This window comes from Colobus angolensis, unplaced genomic scaffold, assembly GCF_000951035.1.
Source record: "Colobus angolensis palliatus isolate OR3802 unplaced genomic scaffold, Cang.pa_1.0 Scaffold186, whole genome shotgun sequence".
In the NCBI taxonomy this organism is placed as follows: domain Eukaryota; kingdom Metazoa; phylum Chordata; class Mammalia; order Primates; family Cercopithecidae; genus Colobus; species Colobus angolensis.
This window is the reverse complement of record NW_012114999.1, coordinates 287,563-310,700: the sequence shown is the minus strand read 5'-3', so window position 1 is coordinate 310,700 and position 23,138 is coordinate 287,563. Positions and strand designations below refer to the sequence as shown.

Sequence of the window (23,138 nt, the reverse complement as noted above, 5' to 3'; positions counted from 1 at the left end):
GTACTAAGCCTGTTTCCTTAAAGAATTGCTTCAGTAGGGTCTAAGATGGAATCAGCTAATGTCTAACACATGATGTGTTAAATTCGGAAGAGTAATTTTGCACATGGTTTATGCTTAAATAGAAATGCTAAACCATTTACATCTGTTTTCTAGTCATCGTTCTTGCTTTATAAAAACTATGCGTATGCTCTCCAAATAAGCTTTTATTTTGCCCATTTTGAACTATTCCATATATTAATTTTTTAAAGCACTCAAAACAGAGATCGAGAACAATTGTGTCCTTTTAGTTCATTGTCTTCTACAGAGGAAAAAATCAGGTCAGATTAAACTCTTGAACTGTTGCAATTACTTTTGTTTTCCAAACTTAAGTTTTAAAATTTTCTTTTAATTTGCAATCACTTCCCTAAGATCATGCCTTTTTACTTTAGATAGCTGAAACATCATTGTTTACTAAATACTTGCCTTAGCACTGACCTCTGTAGTTACTTTGTTGAACACTGTGCTGTAACTTGACACAGTATTAACTACTTCTGAGTACTTATCTGGTACATGTTTGATAATATCTACCTTTCAAGAAAGGAAGACAGTTCAGACACGTAATTTGACAAAATTAGGAAACAGCAACATTAGTTCTTCAAACACAGGAAAAAATCTGAACAGTTGACATTTCTGTCTGGTGTTAGATGGTGTTCTTTAAAGACCACAGACAACATGCACAAATGTAGGCGGAAACAATACATCTGCTGATACTGGCAGACAGCATTACCCGCCAAATTTGGCCAGTTTGTTAAGATAAATAACTTTTCAGTGACGTACAGGGCTGAAATTACATAAACAACAGAAATTACTAAGACGAGTTTTGTGGGTTTCAAGATTTTATGCAATCAATATCCCGACATCTGTAACACTATTTTGTCCCTAAAATGCTGATGCCAGGAACAGTTAACGTTTTACTTGATGACTTGTTTCATATCTTGAAATAAACTATGATTAATTCTTGGAATAACCATTATTGAACCACATTTTTATTTAGGTCATTAAGACAACTACAATCATCTCCTTATAAGGAAAAGTTTCATTAAAAATGCTAGAGCTCAGCCTGTTTCAAAAACCAATACTTGTAGCTTGTTATATTAATAGTTCTAAATGTCTAAGGCTTTTTAAGTGAAAATACCCTTAACAGTTTTATCGAGCCTGAGCAGTAGGAATTTTTAAAAACTGACAGTGAAAAATAGCTGATTAAGAGGAAATGGCATTAACTAGTTACCTTCTTAGTCTATCCCTAGAAATGACTATTTTGCCTGATTCAAATCTTTTAGAAACACTTCCCATTATTTAAAAATGGTCTTCAGAAGGCGTAAAAACCTAAAGAATATGCATATAGAAGCTCCCTGCCAATTTTGATTTAGCACATTGGGAATATTTGTCCAAAATCGAGGCAATATTCTTCAGTGGGACCGAAATTCCCCAAGAACTAATTTGTAACACTAGGTATCTTTAAAAACACTAGCTCCCTTTTACTTCCCCCTCAGGATCAATCAAGTTCTTTGCCATTAATGGAAAGTTAAAACAACAGCCCTAAATTTTAAACTTTCTTAGAGAATGTCTCCCTATCTACCCTTTTGGTAAATTTTTCTTTCTCTTTAATTTCTGAATATGTGTTAACATGACTGTTTCATTAACATGCTACCTATTTGCTGAAGAAATATAATCATTCACCCATCTCAAAAGAAAAATATTCCCAGCGGTCAATTAAAAAAAAAATGCTATTTTTCAAATGAGTACTCTGACATAAAAAATATAAAAGGATAACTTTATTAAATATACAAATTCAAGAGCATTCAATTCTTTTTAAGATTATGGCATAAGACAGAGCAGATAAATGGTAATGGTTTATACAGATACATCCTATAATTACCAAACAGATTAGGTAGATATACTGACCTACCAATGCTCAAAATAACAAAATGAATATATGTCCCTCAACTATTTCTGTATTTTATGACTACTAAATGGGAAATCTGTCAGCTGACCCAACCACCAGACTTTTTCCCATAGGAAGTTTGATATGCTGTCATTGATATATATCATTTCTGAATATAAACCTCTATCTTGGGTCCTTTTCTCTTTGCCTACTTCATTTTCTCTCTTCCCAACCCACCTAAGACTTAGTCAAAACAGGATACAGAGATCTGGATGGCTCTATGCAGAGGAAAAATCTCCAATAATACTGTCAATTCTGTATTCACTTTTCCTTTCAGCAGCTACCTAATTATATCTAAGATGGTGTGAAAAAATATACATCTCAAAAAAGAAAAGCATTTGGACTATCAATCTTCACCTTGGTCCTGCAGCTTCCCTTTATCAACCAGTGTATATATTATTTTAAATTCCCAACTGTAAACACATACAATATTTAGTAAAACATCCAGAAACTTTGTGGTCAGCACCATATAATTTCCAAGGAGAATGTTTTTGGTAGGGGCAGAGAAGGAAGAAAATCGAGAAGCCATTAAGAAAAAATGGCTATTCACACTAAAATGCTTTCATAAAGTGTTTTTAAAAAATGGATAAATTCAATTTTAAGTGATACTTTGCCCCATGACCAACATTTCCTCATTGTTTTAGTGTTCATAAAAGGCATAATATGTACCTCTAGAAAAGGAAATTATCTTCTTTACTTACATTGTTAGAGCACCAGCACCAGGTTGTTTCCCCAAAGTATACATAGCTCATAACTCTAAAAAAATCTACAAATTAAGTCTTTTGATTCATTTAATCCTCATCACATCCATTAATTTTAATTAATTAAAACTAAAACTGCTCCTTTTTCTGCATATGTCAGTGAAAGGTAATTAGGGAAACTAAAAATCTGACCTAATAAGGAACTCACCTAAAATCTACTTAGGTAGGTTTAACTCAAATCATGTTGTTAGTCCCAACAACTATCCCAGGCATTTTAAGTATTCTTAATCTATATTTTAGAATGTGCCACCAAACACTAAAATGTTAAAATAAATTATTAATCCTGCTCTGGTCTCTAAACAAGAACTTATGGCTATTACAAAGTATTCTTTTTTATTCTACCTCATAACAGTAAACATTAAATGAAGACCCATCATCACAAGCTCATATCTTTAAAAAATGGATGCAGCAAAGCTTCTTCTGCTGTTATTCTTGAAGCTGGATTTAGATCTAGAAGTTTATCAAGCAGGTCATAAGCTTCATCAGGTACCTCATTCCAGCCTTCTAAATTGGTAGTATACTCATCAAAACAACACCCACAGCTATTACTATCCCCCTTTTTAAATGAATTCCCTGAGTATTGTCCTGGAGGCGTTTGTATGAGGCGAGAAGCTTTATGGTCAGTCTTCTCTGAAACAGTTGGTTGATGAGAAGGAGGTCCTTGTATATCACTTGTTAACTTGGGAGTGTTAGAATCCATACCCCTGAGTCTCTCACAGAGTTTTCTCAAGTCTTGTGCTGGAACTTCTTTGCTACATAATATTGATTTCCCTAAAAGCAAAAGAATAAAAAAAAACAACAGAAAAAGCCATTTTATTATTTGAGTATATCAGAAGCCTCTCTCATGAGAAACATGAAAGTTCAAACATGCTTTATGGACATGGACACACAAACACACACACACATACAGTGAGATAGAGCACCACATGCTATATTTAAGTTGTATTTGAATTGCATAGTGGGAGATAAAGTGGGAGATAGTAAGTAGAAAGCAGTGACTTACTAAGCTATGCCAGGCACTCACTTGACTCTGCCAATTTCTCAAGCTTCATCTTATCCTTCTACAATCTTTAACTAGCTGCAGCTCCCACGCCCCTACTCTACTTCCTTTCCAGCCTTCTATGTCTTCGACTACATGACTCCTGTCTTTGCCTAGGATGCCCTGCACCCCTTGTGTGTCCAGGCCACTCTCACTGGCATCACCACTCAGATCCAGAATCACCTCAGGCTTGACACCCTCAGAGAGAATTGATCAATTTCAGCTTCTACTGTATCTTGGGAGTTCTACTATTATTTTTGCTATCCTATATATGTCTGTCCCACCTAGTAGACTGTGAGCTCTTTGAAGGTAGGAACTGTCTTACCTATCTTTGAACCCCCCAAACCCAACTTATGCCTGGTACATATTAGGTGGTCAGTTAATGTCTGTTGGACTAGACAAAAAGGCATTATTCATTTCAACAACTCTGTTCAAATGACAACATACATCCTTAGAGATGCTGTTCTTGACAAATGAGCCTCTTCCCTCCCCTTTTCCTTTTATCTTTCTCAGTACCACTCATTTCTCATAGTATTTATGTTCTCTCCCTCAGTAGAATTTAAGCTCTGTCAAAGCAGAGACTTGCAATAGTACTTGGCATACATAAAGCCCCAATAAATGCTTCTGAATGAACAAATAAACAAACTATATCTCAGTTTTTAAAAATATAAATGTCCGAAACAACTTCCTGATGGGTTTATTATCAGATGTGCAAAAAGAAGTTAATCACGCAAATGGCAATCATGTATTATTTTTGCCTTGCATTTACTTATTAAACATAAATGTACTAAACAATAAGTACCATAACATTTAGATACTTTTCTGGGAATGTAGATTGTCAACAAAGTCATTAATCTGGCTGAGGATGATAAAAAGTTACCTTTACCTATTCTGAACTAACTACTGGACTGGTGTTTAACTAAGCCAGGGGAAAAAGAGGGGAGGGAGAGGGAAGAAACAAAAGAAACAATTACCAAAAACCAAATTCTATGAGGATACAATATGCCAATCCTTTTTTACTTTTGAACTGATTCTATCATTCCTATTCTCTCTGGAAAATTAGAGCCAGAGGGGAATACTCACATAGTTTTATTCCTTTATTAGCTTGTTCTGAAGTCATAAAATAATTAATAGTATATGTTATAGCATATCCCCAAGTTATACAATATGCTTTTTTTATATGACCAAAAAGAAGATTCATTTATAATATTCAGGAAAAATAACTCCAACTAACACAATCAGTCAACATACTTTGTTACAGACTACTGTGTGTCAGGAATTTGTTTCAGCTCAAGACTTTTCTTTTTAATTTATCCAATACAATTCACTGAGTACTAAATGACAACCCACAATGGAGCCAGGTTTAAGGGCTGAGGACAGTGGAGTAGGTTACAGATAAGAGAAGTAAAGGTGATCTCACTGCTAATCTCAGCTAAGTCATTTCTTTAGGTTACAAAGGGGAACACAGTTGTGTTTGTTGAAATTTTGAGGCTTTTATACTCAGTCCAAAGTTATAGTAAGATCTGACTAAAATAACTACAGATGTCATACTAATACAACTGAGACAAGTCCTATGGCATTATTTTTATTATTTGTTTTTTGAGACAGTCTTGCTCTGTTGCCAGGCTGGAGTGCAGTGGTGCAATCTTGGCTTACTGCAACTGCCGTCTCCTGGCCTCAACTGCAGTTCTCCTGCCTCATAGCCTCCCGAGTAGCTGGGACTACAAGTGTGTGCTACCATGCCCAGCTAATTTTTGTGTTTTTAGTAGAGATGGGGTTTCACCACGTTAGCCAGGATGGTTTCATCTCCTGACCTCATGATCCGCCCACCTCAGCCTCTCGAAGTGCTGGGATTACAGGTGTGAGCCACCGCGCCTGGTCCTATTTTTTTTTCAAATATGAGAACAAGTATTACAATGATAAATCTCTAAAATCTCTTGCTTGCTATCATGGCACTTGATCTGGAGTGTTTTTGTGTCAGATGTTGTACTTCCATTGTTGGCCCTGATTATAACTTGGATTACCAATGGGGAGGATTCAGGCTCTTCAATAAAATATTCTGGTGTTGGCTGATAAACTTCACGTTCATAAAGCTCTCACCAAGTTATTCAATAGTAGATGAAAGTTTTCTCAGTTGAGAATAAACATACTTGTTATGTTTCAAATAAAATTTTCTTACAATAAGTACAAGATAGTTACAAATTGTGGACCGACTTTGCCGTAGAAACACATTTTGGCAAGCCTCTATTAAGAAGAGGCTTTCTTCACAACCACCAAGTTTTTCTTGTAGATTGGACTTTAGCACTAGTGCATAAGCTAGGGCAGTAATTTTTGCAGTGGTTCTTAAACACCTGTAGTTTCTTAGTCAAAATCACTTGTTTTTTCAAACTAACAAGGCTGGAGCCTTCCTAAGTATCTTATTTTTCTGAATCATATTTTCCAAGAATAAGTAGAGTGGGCAGGCATATGTATTTCTTAAAGATTCTCAGATAATTCTGACATGCAACCCCGGTTAAGACCCACTGATCCTGGGGCTGAGCACAAGGTAGCCCAGCTACTCTTAAGGTAGGCTGGTTGAACCTTTATCTCCTGGGGTGTTCTGTATTGTGTGGTAGTAAGCTGAGTCAATCCCACTTATTCCTTGGAAAGCATTAACTATAACTGAGCTTGGAAAATAAACATTAAACGGGCATTTGAGTTCAGATTGTTGGCCACAGCAAGGCTGAGATAATTCTCACGTGCCCTATGAAGTACACTGCACACCCCAGTCTTGAAGAACTTGCATGCTAAGGAGATGACATCCATGTCTAATATATGCTTACAATAATATCCCATCAGTTAAGGCCTTCTATGCATTCTGCTTCTCTACCATAAACCTACACAACCTGACAACACAAATTTCTATTCTCTTCCCTAATCCTTATTATACTGTATTAATAATTAATTGTTTACTTGTTAGTACAGCCTAAGATCATTTAAGGCAAGGACACTCTAAGTACCAAGACGTAGTACATCTGATGTTTAAAATACAATAAAAAAGTAAAACATATTATTAAAGGTAAATGTATGTAATAAAAGTCAAACCATAACTAAAAGGAGTTAAGATTTTACTCCTTATTCTTACAAAATTATACAAGTAAACTTTAAATACCGCAAAAGTGTATTACTTGTGCTTAATAAGATTAAATGATTATATGTATAGAGGAGAGGTGATACGTTTATTTTCAAGCAACTGAAGAATTTTCTACTTAATATTAGAGAACTTTATCAAGACTGAATGTTTATTTGTAAAGAAAATTTCATACTAATTTATTAAGTGATTTGTAGGAGATAATCAAAGGCATTCTGTTTTGTTCTATAATACAAAACTACTTACCAAAAGTTTTAGCAGCTTGGATAGTTTCTCTGGATCCCCGAATTGTCATAATTTGGGCCAAAGCAGTTAAATCATCACTTGCTTTATAAAATGGGTATCGTCCACTAAGCAAAGAAAGAAATATGACACCTGCAGACCACATGTCAATTGCTGCAATAGAAGACAAATTTTAAAAATAAATTTCAAATGTATAATTTTATCATCTAAATCAATAGTCCTCAACATTTACTATGCATTAGAATCACCTTGGGAGCCTTAAAAAATTCAGATGCCCAGAACCAGAGATTTTGATTGAACAGTTTCAAAGTAGGGCTCAGGCATCAATGCTTTTAAAAAAGTTCCTCAGGTGATTTTAATGTACAACTAGGACTGAGAATCCTCACTGCAAAATATGTTTCTTTCTTAAGAAACATGTTGGTAAATTTAAAAGGATACTTAATCATTAGGAAACAGTAAGTAAATGAACATTTTATAGGATCAAAAGGAATCCAAAAACAGCTAAGAGGGAAAAAATCTGAATGATCCTTGAGAATTACATACCATACTGGTCAAAATGCTTTCATTTTAGTGAAAAGTAATGAACATTAGAAGCTCTTCTTCAGCTGACACTAGCACCAACTGCTGCTATAGAAACTTTTAAAAAAGTATTTTATTTTTATTTTTTTGTGGCTGTAAAGACTTTAATTTTTCTGATTACACAGTAGGTATATATATTGATGAGGTCTATAACATGTTTTGATACAGGCATGCAATGTGTAATAATCACATCCTGGAAAATAGGGTATCCATTCCCTCAAGCATTTATCCTTTGTGTTACAAACAATCCAATTATATTCTTTTCTTGTTTTTTTTTGAGATGGGTCTCGCTATGCGGCCCAGGCTAGAATGCAGTGGCACAGTCTCAGCTCACAGCAACCTCTGCCTCCCAGGTTCAAGCAATTCTCATGCTTCAGCCTCCTGAGTAGCTGGGATCGCAGGCATGTCACCATGCCCAGCTCTTTTTTTTTGTATTTTTAGTAGAGATGGGGTTTTGCCACATTGGTCAGGTTAGTTTCAAGCTCCTGGGCTCAAGTGATCTGCCTGCCTCAGCCTCCCAAAGTACTCTTTTCGTTATTTTAAAATGTACAATTAAATTACTGACTATAGTCTCCCCACTGTGCTATCAAATACTAGGTCTTATTCATTCTTTTTTTTTTTGAGATGGGGTCTGGCTCTGTTGTGCAGGCTGGAGTGTGGTGGTGTGATCTCGGCTCACTGCAACCTCCGCCTCCCAGGCTCAAGTGATCCTCCCACCTCAGCCTCCTGAGTAGCTGGGAATACGGGTGCACACTACCACACCCAGCTACTTTTTTGTATTTTTGGTAGAAATAGGATTTTATCATGTTGCCCAAGCTGGTCTTGAGCTCCTAAGCTCGAGCAATCCACCCGCCTTGGCCTCCCAACATGCTGGATTATTCATTTATAACTATTTTTTGTACCCATTAGCAGTCCCCACGTCCCCCACACCCTCCCACTACCCTTCTCAGCATCTGGTAACCATCTTTCCACTCTCTATGGGTTCAATTGTTTTGATTTTTAGATCCCACAAATAAGTGAGAACATGCAATGCTTGTCTTTCGGTGCCTGGCTTATTTCACTTGACATAATGATCTCCAGTTCCATCCATGTTGTTGCAAATGACAAGATCTTCTTTTTCATGGCTGAATAGTACTCCATTGTGTGTAAGTACCACATTTTCTTTATCCATTCATCTGTTGATGGACACTTATGTCACTTCCAAATTTTGGCTATTATGAATAGTGCTTCAACAAACATGGGAGTACAGATACCTCTTTGGTACATTGATTTTCTTTCTTTTGGGTATATACCTAGCAGTGGGATTGTTGGATCATGTAGTAGCTCTATTTTTAGTTTTTTGAGGAACATCCAAATTGTTTTCCATAGTGGTTGTACTAATTTACATTCCCACTATAGAAACTTTAATCTTCTTAATTTTGGCTGTTAAAGATTACAACCAGCTCAACTTGATGTTAAAAAGCTCTTTTTTTTTTTTTTTTTTAAAGGGACATCTCTCCTAATTGTTGACCTCCTGGTATCACCAGGTTATTTGCTCTGTTCCTTCGGCTACTGTATCACCTTTTTTTTTTTTTTAGAGGGAGTCTCACTCTGTTGCCCAGGCTGGAGTGCAATGGCGCAATCTCGGCTCACTGTGACCTCTGCCTTCTGGGTTCAATTCTCCTGCCTCGGCCTCTGCAGTAGCTGGAACTACAGGTGCGCACCACCACGCCCAGCTAATTTTTTGTACTTTTTAGTAGAGACGGGGTTTCACCATATTGGCCAGGCTAGTCTCAACTCCTGACCTAGTGATCTGCCTGCCTTGGCCTCCCAAAGTGCCGGTATTACAGGCGTGAGCCACTGTGCCCGGCCCCACTTGCCTTTCTTAGTTCCTTTGGTACCTCTGCCTGCTCCTTCAATGTTTTCTCCAAGCCTTAAGTGCTAACTAATGTTCCTCAGAGTTTTAACTTCTCCCTCTGTATACTCTCCCTGATTGGTCCATCCACTTCATGGTTTCAACTGTCATTTATATAATGATGACATTCAACTGCACTTCTAGCCCAGCTCCTTCGCTGAGCATCAGACTTAACTTTGATTCTGTTGGACATCTCTATTTGGATGTCCCACAAATACCTCAAACCAATTATACCCCAAACCAACCTTACTTTCCCCTGTAAACCAGTTACTTCTCCTTTACTCTCCACCTTGGTTACTGGTACACATCCAAGTCTCCCAAGCTAGGAATCTGGTAAACATCCTGAATGCCCTTTTCCCTCACCATACCACACCCAAATTCTACATCCAATTATCCACCAAGCTCTGCCTTTTCCAAGCCTTCACTTTTCTTTTTATTCCTATTACCAATACCCTCATTCACATTTTCATCCTCTCACCTGGAAAAATTCATGCCACCACTCTCCAAAAGCTAAACTGTTTGAACGCCTGCCAGAATTATCCATCTAGAATATACCATTGCCACTTCTTTCACTTGATTATATGTACAGTATATAGTCCAAACTGTAACAACTGTGGTCTGACCTTGTCTACCTCATTCCAGGTTTATTTCTCACCATTCCTCAACTTGCATCTTAATATTCTAGCAAAATTAGACTTTTTTTTTTTTCCGAGATAAAGTCTTGCCGTGTCGCCCAGGTTGGAGTGCAATGGCGTGATCTCAGCTCACTGCAACTTCCGCCTTCCGGGTTCAAGTGATTCTCTTGCCTCAGCCTCCCGAGTAGCTGGGATTACAGGTGCACACCACCACACCCAGTTGATTTTTGTATTTTTAGTAGAGATGGGGTTTCACCATGTTGGCCAGGCTGGTTTCAAACTCCTAACCTCAGGTGATCCGCCCATCTCAGCCTCCGAAAGTGCTGGGATTGCAGGCGTGAGACACTGCGCCTGGCCAAAATGAAACTTTTTTAGTTTTCTGTATGCTGTTTCTTGAGTTCCTTGGCTCATGCCTCTATGCTAACCTCCCAGCCCAATTTACATTCTAAGAGGTCACTTCTTTCATGTTGCCTTTCATAATCTCTTTGGGGTTAGGATAGTTAGATACTCCTTAAATACCTTGTATAAGTTTTACTACCATACTCAACAGGTTATTTTATAATTACTTGATGGTGTGTCCTGATTACAGTGTGAACAGATGGTCTCATTTATTTATTTATTTTATCATTAGCAAGCAAGAACAGACATTCAATGAATGAATGCATTTCTTCAAAGCCCATAATCCAAGTGAACAGCAGGATCCATCTATTCATTCAAGATGTTTCCTGAATTCCAGCTCCATGGTAACTTTTTAGATTATGGAAGACGTTTTTCTTTTTCAAAACCTTCTAACTGCTATTATATTGTTTATATAACAAAAATAATTTTAATCAAACACAATTATATCTATATCACAGGAAATTTTTGAGGTATTAAGCAAGCAAATAAAATGCTTTAAGTCTTTGGTTGGCAAAAACTATTAAACATAATTTTTTTCCCCCACAAAGCTGATGTCAACAAAATTCCATAGATTACATTTTGCGTATTTATTTACAAGATGATCTTACCATCCTGTAAATAAATACGCAAAATGTAATCTATAGAATAAGCTGTTTAAAAAAAAAAAAAGAGAGGCAACATTAGGATTAAAAACTTTCATAAAGAATAGCATTAGCTCAAAAATAGGAATGCCACACTGCTAGAACTGCTTACATAACTTAAATAAAAACAGAAGAGCTCAAATATTAGTTATAAATAGACAAAGATCATAAAATAAAATACATCTGGGACAATCCATTTTAATTGGGTTCTGTATTTCCAGTACAACATACCTGTAGTTTGATTGGGGCACTTTGTCAAGACCTCTGGTGCTCTGAATCCTGGTGTACCTGCCCTAGGGGCAACCTGCTGACGCCTTATGATGAAATAAGATTTCTCTAGTTATGTTAAAGTTGAACTATATAAGTCTAAAAGACAACATTCATCAATTTAGTTCACAGTAAATTTTGCCTCGAGACCTATATAGTAAGTGTTACTATGAAGTAAATGATAATCTAGTGGGATAAAAAGCCTCGATTTTTCTTCTACTGTTCTTTACCCCCTCTACTAGTTCCCCGGACTTACTCCAGAAAAGTTTTAAAATAACCTCCAAGAAGAAAAAGCAGTAGTGGATAATAAGAGCCACAATAGAAAAACAGAACCCAATAGCAATTCACAGGTATAAAAATTCATTTCTGTTTGGAGTAATTGATCGCAGATACACTTATATATTTGAGTTAATCAGGAAAGGCTTTATGAAAGCCAAGTCTTGAAGGAAAGGGAGAAATTTATGAATCAAAGAGTTGGAGGTGGGAGTAAGAGAGGAGCTCTTACTGTTTGGTTCTGGTTACTCCACATAAATGGGAATAAAAAGAGAAAACAGAAAAGATTACATCAGCAAGCAAAATGTGTGATTCGAAGCTTCTAAAAGCCACCCTGTCCCACTTATTTGCATATAAGAGCAAATGCGTTTTCCAGAGTATATCCATATTAAATAATATATGAAAATGTTATCATTTGCTCTTCAAGATACTACTGCTGTGCATCAAGGCCCACTGTAGTGCACTGATCTGTATTGATCCCTTGCACTCACAAAATTATCCACCCAAATCAATGCAATTTCTAATGGCAGCATGCTGGTGATTTTATAACACCATCAAAACACATTACCTTGAAAGGCAAATACTACAAACTTTATCTGTTGCATAGCAGTCACAGGTCAGGCTAGCTGGGCAAGAACTGGCAGTTTTCCTCATCACACCACTATTCATAACTTTTGCAGAAATAGCCTTCTTTTTTGTTGCTAACTTTCTAGACAGTACATCCACAGTCTTTGACTGCTTCATGAGCTGTAAAAGAAAAGTCTTATTTTTCTATTTTCATGACATTTAACACGATGTCCTAAAATGCTAGTATGGCAAAAAGCAACAGCAGAAGCATAACTTTAAAAACTGCTGAATGGCTATTGGACGGTAAATAAACAGTTGTCTATTAAAATGTTTAAGGTCTTCTTGGGTTTTTCTGCAAAGTCGCCTTATATTAAAATTTACTCATTGGTCCTAGCTTGGCCAATATTTGACTTATACTTTATTAGAACTTTTCCTGATATATTACAAAAGTATAAAACAGTTATGTTCTAGTGTCTAACTCCATTTCAGAACTGTAAACTGCACAAGTACATTGGCTAAAATCACAGTTTTAATTTGTTGCTCATGCTGTCTAGCTGTCACAAGATATCCTAAGTCAATCTGAAATCATCTACGTTGATGATGATTTTGTTAACTTTACAAACATCTTTACACTATCAACTATGTGTCAGAACAGTTGGCTAGCTGTATGGAGCTCACACTCTAGCAATGACAGAAAAGCCCTTAATGTTCTAAATGTTCCTCTAGAGAAAGAGCAGTAATAGTCAGCTAACCAAAAATGAGAAAAAATTCCACCAGAATAGTTCAGAAAAAAACTGGAGAAAACAAGTTTTGACTAAATGCTCAAAGCAGTAATACCTTCTGCCAAAGCCAAACTCTACTTTAAAAAAAGTTCTGATAATAAATGTTAATCTAGTTATTACCTAAATTCTCTTCAGTGTATGACTGACTGACCATTATGCTATTAAGCTACATTACTTACTTTCACTGCAGGGCTCTCATGTGAAATGGAGCTGTGTATATTGAAATTTCTTTCTCCAAAAACAGAGCGCTGGACAGAAAGGCCTACAGATCCCTCCTACAATACCAACAAAAACAAGGAAAATAAGGATTATATCTGTAACACTTTCTGCCAGCTGTACTCTGCCATAGTTTTGAAAGAGTTAAGTGAGATGAAACAAAAACAGATGCATCCAAGTCATTCTCAGGCACCAAACCACTTCTGTGAAAGGAGAAAATAGTCTAGACAGAATTCAACACCCATACAATGTTATCATAGTCCACAAATATATGTAACTAAAAAAATTCAAAAACCACCTGCATGGATGTTACATTTTGCTGTGCAGCTAAAATGGAGATAGACACTTCAGAATTCCTCCCCTATAACTAATGCTTTCTTTTAAAAAGGATAATCTGAACTTTTTAACATGCAGGGAAAATGTAGTATTTTCCATTTTTGTCATAAAATATGATTTCATAATAGGTAATGACAAACGTTATAAACTGACAAACTAAATTTTAGTTTTAAAATAGTAACCAAAATGATTCAGTACAAATCTTAGTGAAAAATCAATCAACTGAATACATATAACAAATGTAAAAAAAAAGTTTTTTAAATTACAAGTACTATCCTAGTATTGTATCTCCCTCTGTTGGCTGAAGGAGTACATTTCTAAAACAGTGTCAGTACTTAAGAAATAAAAGAGAGAGAACCTTTCCATCTTTTCCTTGTTTAATCTGAATTTGTGCATTTGTGTAGGGTCTTTTAACAGAAGCTTTTGTGGTGGACTGCTGATCCAGCTCCTTAGGTACTGGGCCACTCAATGGAATCTTGTTTCCTGTGATTATGTGGGATTTGTTTTGTGAACACCTTTCCTGCTGAGCTTCAGACTGGACAAATTTGAGAAGCTCTATTTTCGTGTCATGGGTTCCTTGGGCCAAACCAAAGTCTACCAAGGCATACCTAAGAGACAAAATTAAGCATTTTTACTTATCTGTAACAATTAAAGCTTAGTAACATTGTAATACTCTCAAACCATCCTCATAAAAACTAATTCTTTTTGGGATCAATTAGGAATTTACAACATTCTGCTGTTTTTTTTGGGGGGGGAATTTATAGCATTCTGGAAAAGAAAAAAAAATAAGTTTTCCAGACAAAGTAAGAATTTAACAGCTAACTTGGATTGCAAATTAAGAGGTGTCCCACAATGAATCAAATGTTCTCTTTTTCTAGTGGTCTGGGTTCATAAGGCAGAAGAGGAATATATAACAAAAACACAATCCTTTGTTCTTTGATGGTGGCAGAGATGGCATCATAGCAGATAATTTCCAGTTAAGCAAGTTTAAAAAATTAAAATCATGGTTTTAAAATCTGATCCAATTAAAGAAAATTTAAGTCAGGGGTATAAAAGCTCAAAAAAGAAGTTATAATCTTACTATGTTCAATATGATCCATTACATAGAGGTATTTATGTTATTTTCAGCTTATAATTATAATCAGCATTAAAAAAGTATATATAAAAATAAAACTGTCGTGTTAAAACAGGAAATTGGCTATCATGTGGTCCAAAGAAAAATGAAGTCCAGAGTAACAGACATGTCTAAGGTCAAAAATTATTAGACTCTAAGTCTGTTAGTTCAGGCTATTTCCACTGAATCATGGTATACCTTAATAATGTACACTGTTCCACGAATACAATTTTATCTTCTTCTTCACCACAGTTCCCTTCCCAATCACAAAGAAACTGAAACAGAAATAATCTGTGCATGGCTGTTGCAGTATGTTCTATCTAAGAGATATAGGTCAGAGGATACAAAGTAGCAGTTATGTAGGATAAATAAATCTAGACCTAACACACACTCCGAAGATTATAGGTAATAAAACTGTATTGTATATGGGATTCATGCTAAATGAGTAAATTTTAGCTGCTCTTGCAATAAAAACAAAAATAAAATGGGTAACCGAAATATTTGCTTCACAATAGTAACCTTTTTATACTATCTATGTATGTTACAACATCATGTTCAATACCTTAAATATAGACAACAAAATTGTTTTTTAAAAGAGAAATAGGGTAAATATTTTCTAGTAACTCTTCATACTTACTTTTTCAAGCGCCTATTATATAAAAAATTGCTGGGCTTAACATCACGGTGAACAATACCAAACTGATGGATGCGTTTCAAAGCTTTGAACAGATTAAACATATATTCCCGTACTTCTTGAAAGGAAAGAGAATTCAAAATGTCCTAAAATAATGAATGAAATGAGTTACAAATATTGCTTGCAATGAAATATTCAGCTAATAAAAATTCAAGAAATATTAACACCTACCAAAAACGACTCATGCTCCAGATATGGCATAGCAATAACTACATGATCATTCTTCCTAAAGCAGTATTTAACTCCCATGACATTATCTTGCCCCCTAGTGGAAAAATGCACAATGAACTTTTAGAGGAAAGGTCAGAGGGACTGAAACTTTATGCCTAATTTTAAAAACCGCAATTTTAGCAATGCATACATATTGCTAGAAAACTGACTTAAAATCATCATCACATAATATAAACATAAGTGACTTGTGTTCTTGTGTTCAAGTTATCTTTTAAAACAAAAATAGCACCAGTTTTGAGGTTACTATAATAATTCCAACAAGGTAATTATAGTTGTAACTGGGGAAGTGGCAGTGAGAAAAAAGGGAAAAGATTAATAAGACTTAGCAGATAAGATGGTAACAGTAATAAATAAATCAGGGTCACTAAACTAATAGATCATATAGCCAGGATTTGAACCCAGGCGTTTTGCTCCAGATATATGCTCTTAATCATTATGCTACACTGCTTCATAAAAGAGGAAAATAGGACCAAGGTGATTTCTATGATTTTGAGCCTGAGTAAGAAAACAATAGAGATATCAAAACATAAGTAAAGAAGCCAGTAAAAGCAGCAGCTAAAACCAGACCTCATCATTTTGATAGCGATATCTAGATAAGGGACAAAACCTTAAGACAAGTGAGAAGTCAGTGAGAGTACTTGCAGAGAAATGATACCTAGAGACATGAAAATTAATAGTGAGAAAAGAAAACTAAGCTTGGAAGAAGTCAAGTTAGAGAGCCAAATAAGAAAGGAATTTTGAAGGAAGAGTTATTAGCATGGAAGTCAAACAGAATAACAACCGAGGGAAGGCTTTTAGTTTGGCAAAGAATAATTAACTGGTAATTTTTAAGACAGCAATTTAAGTGGAAAGGAAGAAACAAAACAGAAGGAAGGAAAATATAATACAATGGAAGCTGAGCCTAAAATTTGCCTGACTGAATTGTAAGATCAGATGAAGGCATTTTTAGCATGTACCTTGTTAAGCACAGAAAAAGAAAAAGTGGTAGAGGGAGATAGTTAAAGTATAGAAAAAGGAATGAACACATTTATGGTACAAGAATGTATGCACACATTCTTTACAGAGGCCATCTCATTTTCTTGTCTTCTATAATACACAGAGGGCTGAAACAAACAGGCTTACTTATTCATTCATTCAATATTTAGTGGGCACTGTTATTTGCTGTTAGGGATTACAGACATTAGTAATGCAACAGTGAATAAAATTTACAGAATTTCTGTCCTCATGGAGTTTACTACCTAGTGGACAATACAGATAGTAACAAGGTAACTTATAATGACAGATTATGGTAAGGGCTTTGAAAGAAATCAAAAGATGCTATGACAATTAAAAGAAAATAGGAGAATCTAATTTAATTCAGAGAAGACATCTTTCAAGCAGTGTCACTCTTTTTTTTTCCTTAGAGACAGGGTCTTGTTTTGCTGACCACGCTGGGTGGAGTGCAGTGGAGCGATCGCAGGTCATTACAGCCTCAAACTCCTGGGCTCAAATGATCCTCCTACCTCAGTCTCCCAAGTAGCTGGGACTACAGATGTGTGCCACTCTGCCTGGCCAATTTTTAAGTTTTTTGTAAAGATGGGGTCTTGCTATGTTGCCCAGGCAAGTCTCAAACTCCTGGCCTCAAGCAATCCTCCCAAAGTGCTGGGATTACAAGCATGAACTACTGTGTCCAGTTTCACTCTTGCTCAGATCAGAGGATAAAGGGTCATCAGGCAATGACTGGGAGAGGCCTTCCTGAATGGGCAAACGGTCTGGGCAGTGGCCCTGAGGTAAGAAAGCTCTTGAGACAAATTCGATAAACTAAAGAAATGGAGCACAGTGAGGGAGCTGGGAAGATAGGCATAAGAAGGTTGAATTTTTTTTTCAAAGTACATAGGGAAACCATTGAAAGATTTTAAGTGGGGGAACTAATGACCCAATTTAAGTTATATACATATGTATTTTATATTTTAAAGATCATTCTGGCTGCTGTGTGAAGACAGAATGAAGGGGAGAAAGATGCAGCAGGCTACAGTTCTAGTCTAGGCTTCAGCTGAGGTAGTGGCAGAGAAGACAGACATGGATGAACTTCTAGATATATTTTAGAGGCAAAATGGCTAGGACTTAGTGATTAATGTGGTTTAGGAGAGAAACAGAAAATGAGGATGATTTCTAGGTTTCTGGCCCGAACAAGTGTGTAGATGGGCCATTTGCAGAGATGGGTAGACAAGAACATTTGTTGTCGTGGGGTTATTTTTGGCATGTTAAGGTTTAGTTTTGGCATATTAGGTCTGAGATATTTATCAGGCACCAAGTGGAAATGTTAAATAGGCAGGTGGATATATACAAACCTGTAGTTACCATAAAAGGTCTGAGATTAACTATATACTTGTGGGAATCATTACTTTAGATCATGTGGAATTGGAGGACACTAAGGAGAATACAGAGAAACCCAAGAGCAAGCATGAGGAACTCCAACATTTAGGGGTCAGATAGAAGTGGAAGAGCTGGCAAAGACACTGAAAATGAAAGGCCAAATGAGGGAAGAAGAAAACAAGGAGGGTGTGGCAGTACAGAAGTCAAGATAAGGGTTCAAGTCAATTGTGCTAAATGATGCCTAGAGTAATGGCTGACTCTATAGTTTCCAGTTTAGAGGAGAACAGCCACAGTGAGTATTTAGTGAAAGGGAGGTGTGGAATGAAAACAATGTATGCAGATAATTGTTGAGAAGTCTGGCTGTTAAGGGGGAACAAAGAAATGATGGAGCAGGTGGAAGAAGGAGGGCAGTTTAGGAGGATAAGATACTAAATCATGTCCATATGTTGACAGAAATGACCCAGCAGAGAGAAACCATACCAGATGATTCCATTATTCTAAATAAAATATTAGATGAGGTCGTCAATAGCTGGGGAAATGTGAAATGTGAGTTCCCTACATTTACAAAATAATGTAAACCATGAAAGCCAAGGTTTATGATTTGGCAGGAAGGTTACAAAAAGCAGTGATAAAAGACAGGAAATCAAGCCGAGCCTCAAGGGAAATCCAATCTAAAAGAATTACTATAAATTTAACTAACTATTGCAAGGTTAGAAGGAAAGTGCTAGCAAATTGCAAACACTTGACTGAAAAATGTATTTAATTCACATACAATCTCCTCATCCCTGCTAAGCATCTACTTTAAAATCTTATAAATTATATACAAGTTCAATTAAAATATGTTTAAATTGCCTACCCAGCCACTGTTAGGCACTGAAGTTCAGCTGCAATTCTTACAGGATGACTTGTTGGAATCAAGTGTTTTAGAGCAATTTTCTCTTCAGGTCCTACTTGTAACTGTGCTGTGGCCAAATAAACAGAGCTGAAAGTGCCTGTAAAACAATGTATTAAATTTTTCAATATCGGGGTTTTAAAAAATGTTAATGAAACAATCATAAAAGATTGTAAAAACTGTTTCAATGGCATAATAGATTAAAACAGAATTTCATTTTGCTGTAAATATTTATTATTTATTCTTTCTTTGAGGTTGAAAAAGAAAAGCTGTTACCATAATTAGTAGTAAAACTACGGTCTTAATAGAAAAAGTGGTGTATTTTTCAACAAGAAATAGTAATGAAAACCAAGATTACAAAAGGAAAACAGGAGGGAAAAAAGACCTTGTAAAAATAGTAAAGCATATCCCCAAATTACCTTCTCCAATTTTGTCCTTAATCTTAAACACATTCCCAAGCTGTGGTACAGCTTCATAAAGCTTCTCAATATCTTTTTTAACACCTTTCAAGGAAACAAAAATTTAGACTTTTAATCAATGACAATATATTTTATAGTTTCTTAAAATTTAAAAAGCTAAATGAAATTATAAAACATAATTAATTATAAATAAAAGTTTTAATAAAACTTGTAAGATTAAAACCCTATCAAGTTGCTACAACTCACATACACCTCTTGAACAGACAAAAATGAAATACACCAAATTTCTACTGTACTGGAATTATATACTAATAGATACATTGTTACTGTACAGATTACAACATGAAAAACCACCACATTTTTAAAATGACTAAACAATTTGTGCTCTGATCACTAGATGGCATGAGAAGGACACATTGCGATGTTCTTGTAAACTATTTCCCGTAAAGATACAAAATCTTAAAGGCTTGGTAAAATTTTATGTATTGAATATTCACCCTATATTTTTAGAGAGAAGGCCTACTAAAGCTCTCAAGCATGTAAAAAAGTATTTTTAAAAATTTATCCCAATTGCCAGTAGTACTCTCTATCCTTGACTATAGATACATTGCTACATTTAAATACATATCAGTTCTTTATAAAAATGTACATAGTTAAAACAAGGGAACACAATAATACAAAACCCAGTAAACTACTGGATACAGAAGAGAACTAGGTAAGACTCTTCAGATTTTATTACAGTATCTAGGCTCTACTAGCCCTACGTAGCATAAGTTTAAGACATTTTCAAAGCACTTGCACGTGCATTATCTTTTCAGATCTTCCTAACAGTACTGTGAACTTGGCAGAACAGGAATTATTATCCTGATTTTTCAGATAAAGAAACTCAATTCAGGGAAGTTAAATCATTTGCCCAGTTTCACAGAGGTGTTGCTGATGTCTACAGAACTTATTCCTTTATTTTAATTATACATATATTTTCTAATTTTCTTTCTTTTTTTGAGATGGAGTCTCACTCTGTTGCCCAGGCTGGATGGAGTGCAGTGATGTAATCTCCATTCACTGCAATCTCTGCCTCCCGGGTTCAAGAGATTCTCATGCCTCAGCCTCGTGAGCAGCTGTAATTACAGGCGCGCACCACCATGCCCGGCTAAATTTTGTATTTTTAGTAGAGACGGGGTTTCACCACGTTGGCCATGCTGGTCTTGAACTCCTGATCTCAAGTGATCTGCCCACCTTGGCCTCCCAAAGTGCTGTGATTACAGGCATGAGCCACCACACCAGGCTAGAACTAATTCATTTAAATAAATACTGTTTTAAAAAATGCTCAGCAATGGGCATGTAAAAAAAAACTAATAAATGTGGTACAGCCACTAGGAGCTTGGTTTAGTAGAGGACACATGTTATTATTCTTAATACAAGGTGATACCTGTAACAAAAGAATGCATACACTACTAGGTTGCGGAGGATTTCTGAAGGTGATAGGAAGCCTTCAGTTGATGGCTAAGTTTTGTTCTGAAGCATTCACCAAGTAGTGAAAGTTGAAGAAAACACTTTAGGAAAAATTAACTATGTCTGTAAAGACAGTAACAAGAAAAAAAAACAACAAAAAACAAAAAAGGCTTGGATGATTAGGGCAGGGGGAGGGCTGAGAGACAATGAAATACAATGTGGCCTGGGGTAGTGGCTCAGGCCTGTAATCCTAGCACTTTAGGAGACCAAGGCAAGAAGATTGCTTGAGGCCAGGTGTTTGAGACCCCATCTCTTAAAAAAGTTAAAAACCAAACCAACAAACAAAAAATTAGCTGGCCTTTGTAACACAGGCCTGTAGTCTCAGCTACAGAGACTGAGGCAGAAGGATACCTTTAGCCCAGGAGCTTGAGGTTACTAAACTATGATCATGCCACTGTACTCCAGCCTGGGCGATAGAAGAGGGAGACCTTGTTTCAATAATAATAATAATAATAAAAGAAATAGAATGTGGCTGAGGAAGAGAAGAGAGAATGCACATGAAAGCTACAGAAAGTTTTTAAGAAGAAAAATGACAAGTGGAGAACAGATGTGAAGGGGAGGAGAAACATTAAGGGTGCTTCCACACCACTACTCACTTACTATGTACCTACTCCTCTTTACAAAACTCAAAATGTTTCCTGTCACTTCAGAACAACTTCAACAATTTTAAACAACAGTAAAACTTCCTGGCAACCAAAGTGAATGCAATATCCTCAAATTCTGAAGTGGGAAATGAGAGCAGAAAGCAGAAAAGTGCATTCATGTCAAAAGCTGGAAAACAGTACTAGAGATAGACAAATGAAATAGACTTTGAGGATTGGAGGAGGACCCTGAAAAGTCTATAATATGCTAAAAATTATTTAAATGCCTCTATTTTATACATGAAGGTCTAGGTTTCTATTTTGACATTTTAAGTAACTTTTGTTTTCTGCTACATAATATATCCAATTTGGTTTTAATATACCAATACTCTCCTTAACTACACTCCTTGCCAGCCTGTAGTCTCTGTAATGCAGCAGTCAGTCAGCTTGCAACATAGCAAACAGAGTTTAAACAGAGTATTCTGATAAAGCTAAGTCACCTTGTCACGATTTTGCTCAAAACCTCTAATGGTTTCCACATCTCACTCTATTAGAAAGTCTCTTTACATATCTCTTTGACTTCACTCCAATTACCTTCCCCATTCTAGCCACAATGACCTCCTTGCTATTCTTGAATGCTAGGCACACTCCCATCTCAGGGTCTTGGTACTTGCTGTTTCCTCTGTTTGGAATGCTCTTCCCCAAATATCTGCACAGCTCACTCTTCTTCACCACCTTGAAGTCTTAGCTCAAATGTTACAGAAGGCTATGACCAACTATACTTACTAAAATTACAATCTCCTTCCCCAATACTTCCTATCTCCCCTTCCCTTTTACATTTTCTTTGTAACACTAATCACTTTTGAACATTAGTATTTATTTCTTTTGTTTACTGTCTGTCTACTGTCTAACTACCAGGGTGTTAATTTCTGTTTTATGCTTTGATTTATCCCTAGCACCTAAAAAAGTGTCTGTATATAATAGACACTTAATAAATATTCATCATGTAAATGAAACGTTTTCAATATCTTATCATGGAATAAAACTGACACTCTAGGAATACAGTCATGGTTATTCTGGGGCTTCATGTACTCTCTGTTTCATATGTCCTGTAAAAACAGCTAACTGCTGGAAAAATATAATGTAAGCCCAAACTGGGACACTCTTGAGTGAAAAGGTAGCACGAATAATAATTACATTGTGACAATAGTCATAAGCTAGATCTGTCCCAGTCAAACAAAGAGGTTACCCATAGCCCATTTTAGAAGCATGGGCTAAGGGTGTCATTGTAACAAACAGAATGAAGCAAGCCTTCCTTCCAGTAGAGTTCACCAGTATGGAGGAGACATTCAATATAGAGTTTATACATCATTCTTTCACTGAACAGATCTTTCTCACTTACTAAAACTTGGCATATCGTAAGATACTTAAAAAAAATAATACAAGCTTACTGGCCAGGCATGGTGGCTCACACCTGTAATTGCAGTGCTTTGGGAGGCCAAGATGGGAGGACTGCTTGAGGCCAGGAGTTTGAGACCAGCCTGGGCAACATAGCAAGATCCTATCTGTAAAAAAACATTTAAAATTAGCTGGG

At 36.1% G+C, this 23,138-nt stretch overlaps 1 protein-coding gene across 4 annotated transcripts in view; it reads right to left on the bottom strand.

Moving 5' to 3' along the window:
- Positions 1-1,797: 1,797 nt before the first annotated feature.
- The window catches only part of CDC7 (cell division cycle 7), a 24,719-nt gene continuing 3,378 nt past the window's right edge, over positions 1,798-23,138 (bottom strand). For 3 of the 4 annotated variants that reach the window (XM_011939960.1, XM_011939958.1, XM_011939959.1), the window contains exons 3-12: positions 19,452-19,535; positions 18,997-19,132; positions 15,726-15,819; positions 15,498-15,640; positions 14,105-14,354; positions 13,374-13,469; positions 12,414-12,592; positions 11,537-11,619; positions 7,161-7,310; positions 1,798-3,516 (exon numbers count right to left, since the gene is read on the bottom strand). In XM_011939960.1, coding sequence (XP_011795350.1) covers positions 3,122-3,516; positions 7,161-7,310; positions 11,537-11,619; positions 12,414-12,592; positions 13,374-13,469; positions 14,105-14,354; positions 15,498-15,640; positions 15,726-15,819; positions 18,997-19,132; positions 19,452-19,535 — 1,610 coding nt within the window. In that variant the 3' untranslated portion in view covers positions 1,798-3,121. The remainder of the gene's footprint in view (positions 3,517-7,160; positions 7,311-11,536; positions 11,620-12,413; positions 12,593-13,373; positions 13,470-14,104; positions 14,355-15,497; positions 15,641-15,725; positions 15,820-18,996; positions 19,133-19,451; positions 19,536-23,138) is intronic. The other variant, XM_011939961.1, reaches the window with a different exon arrangement.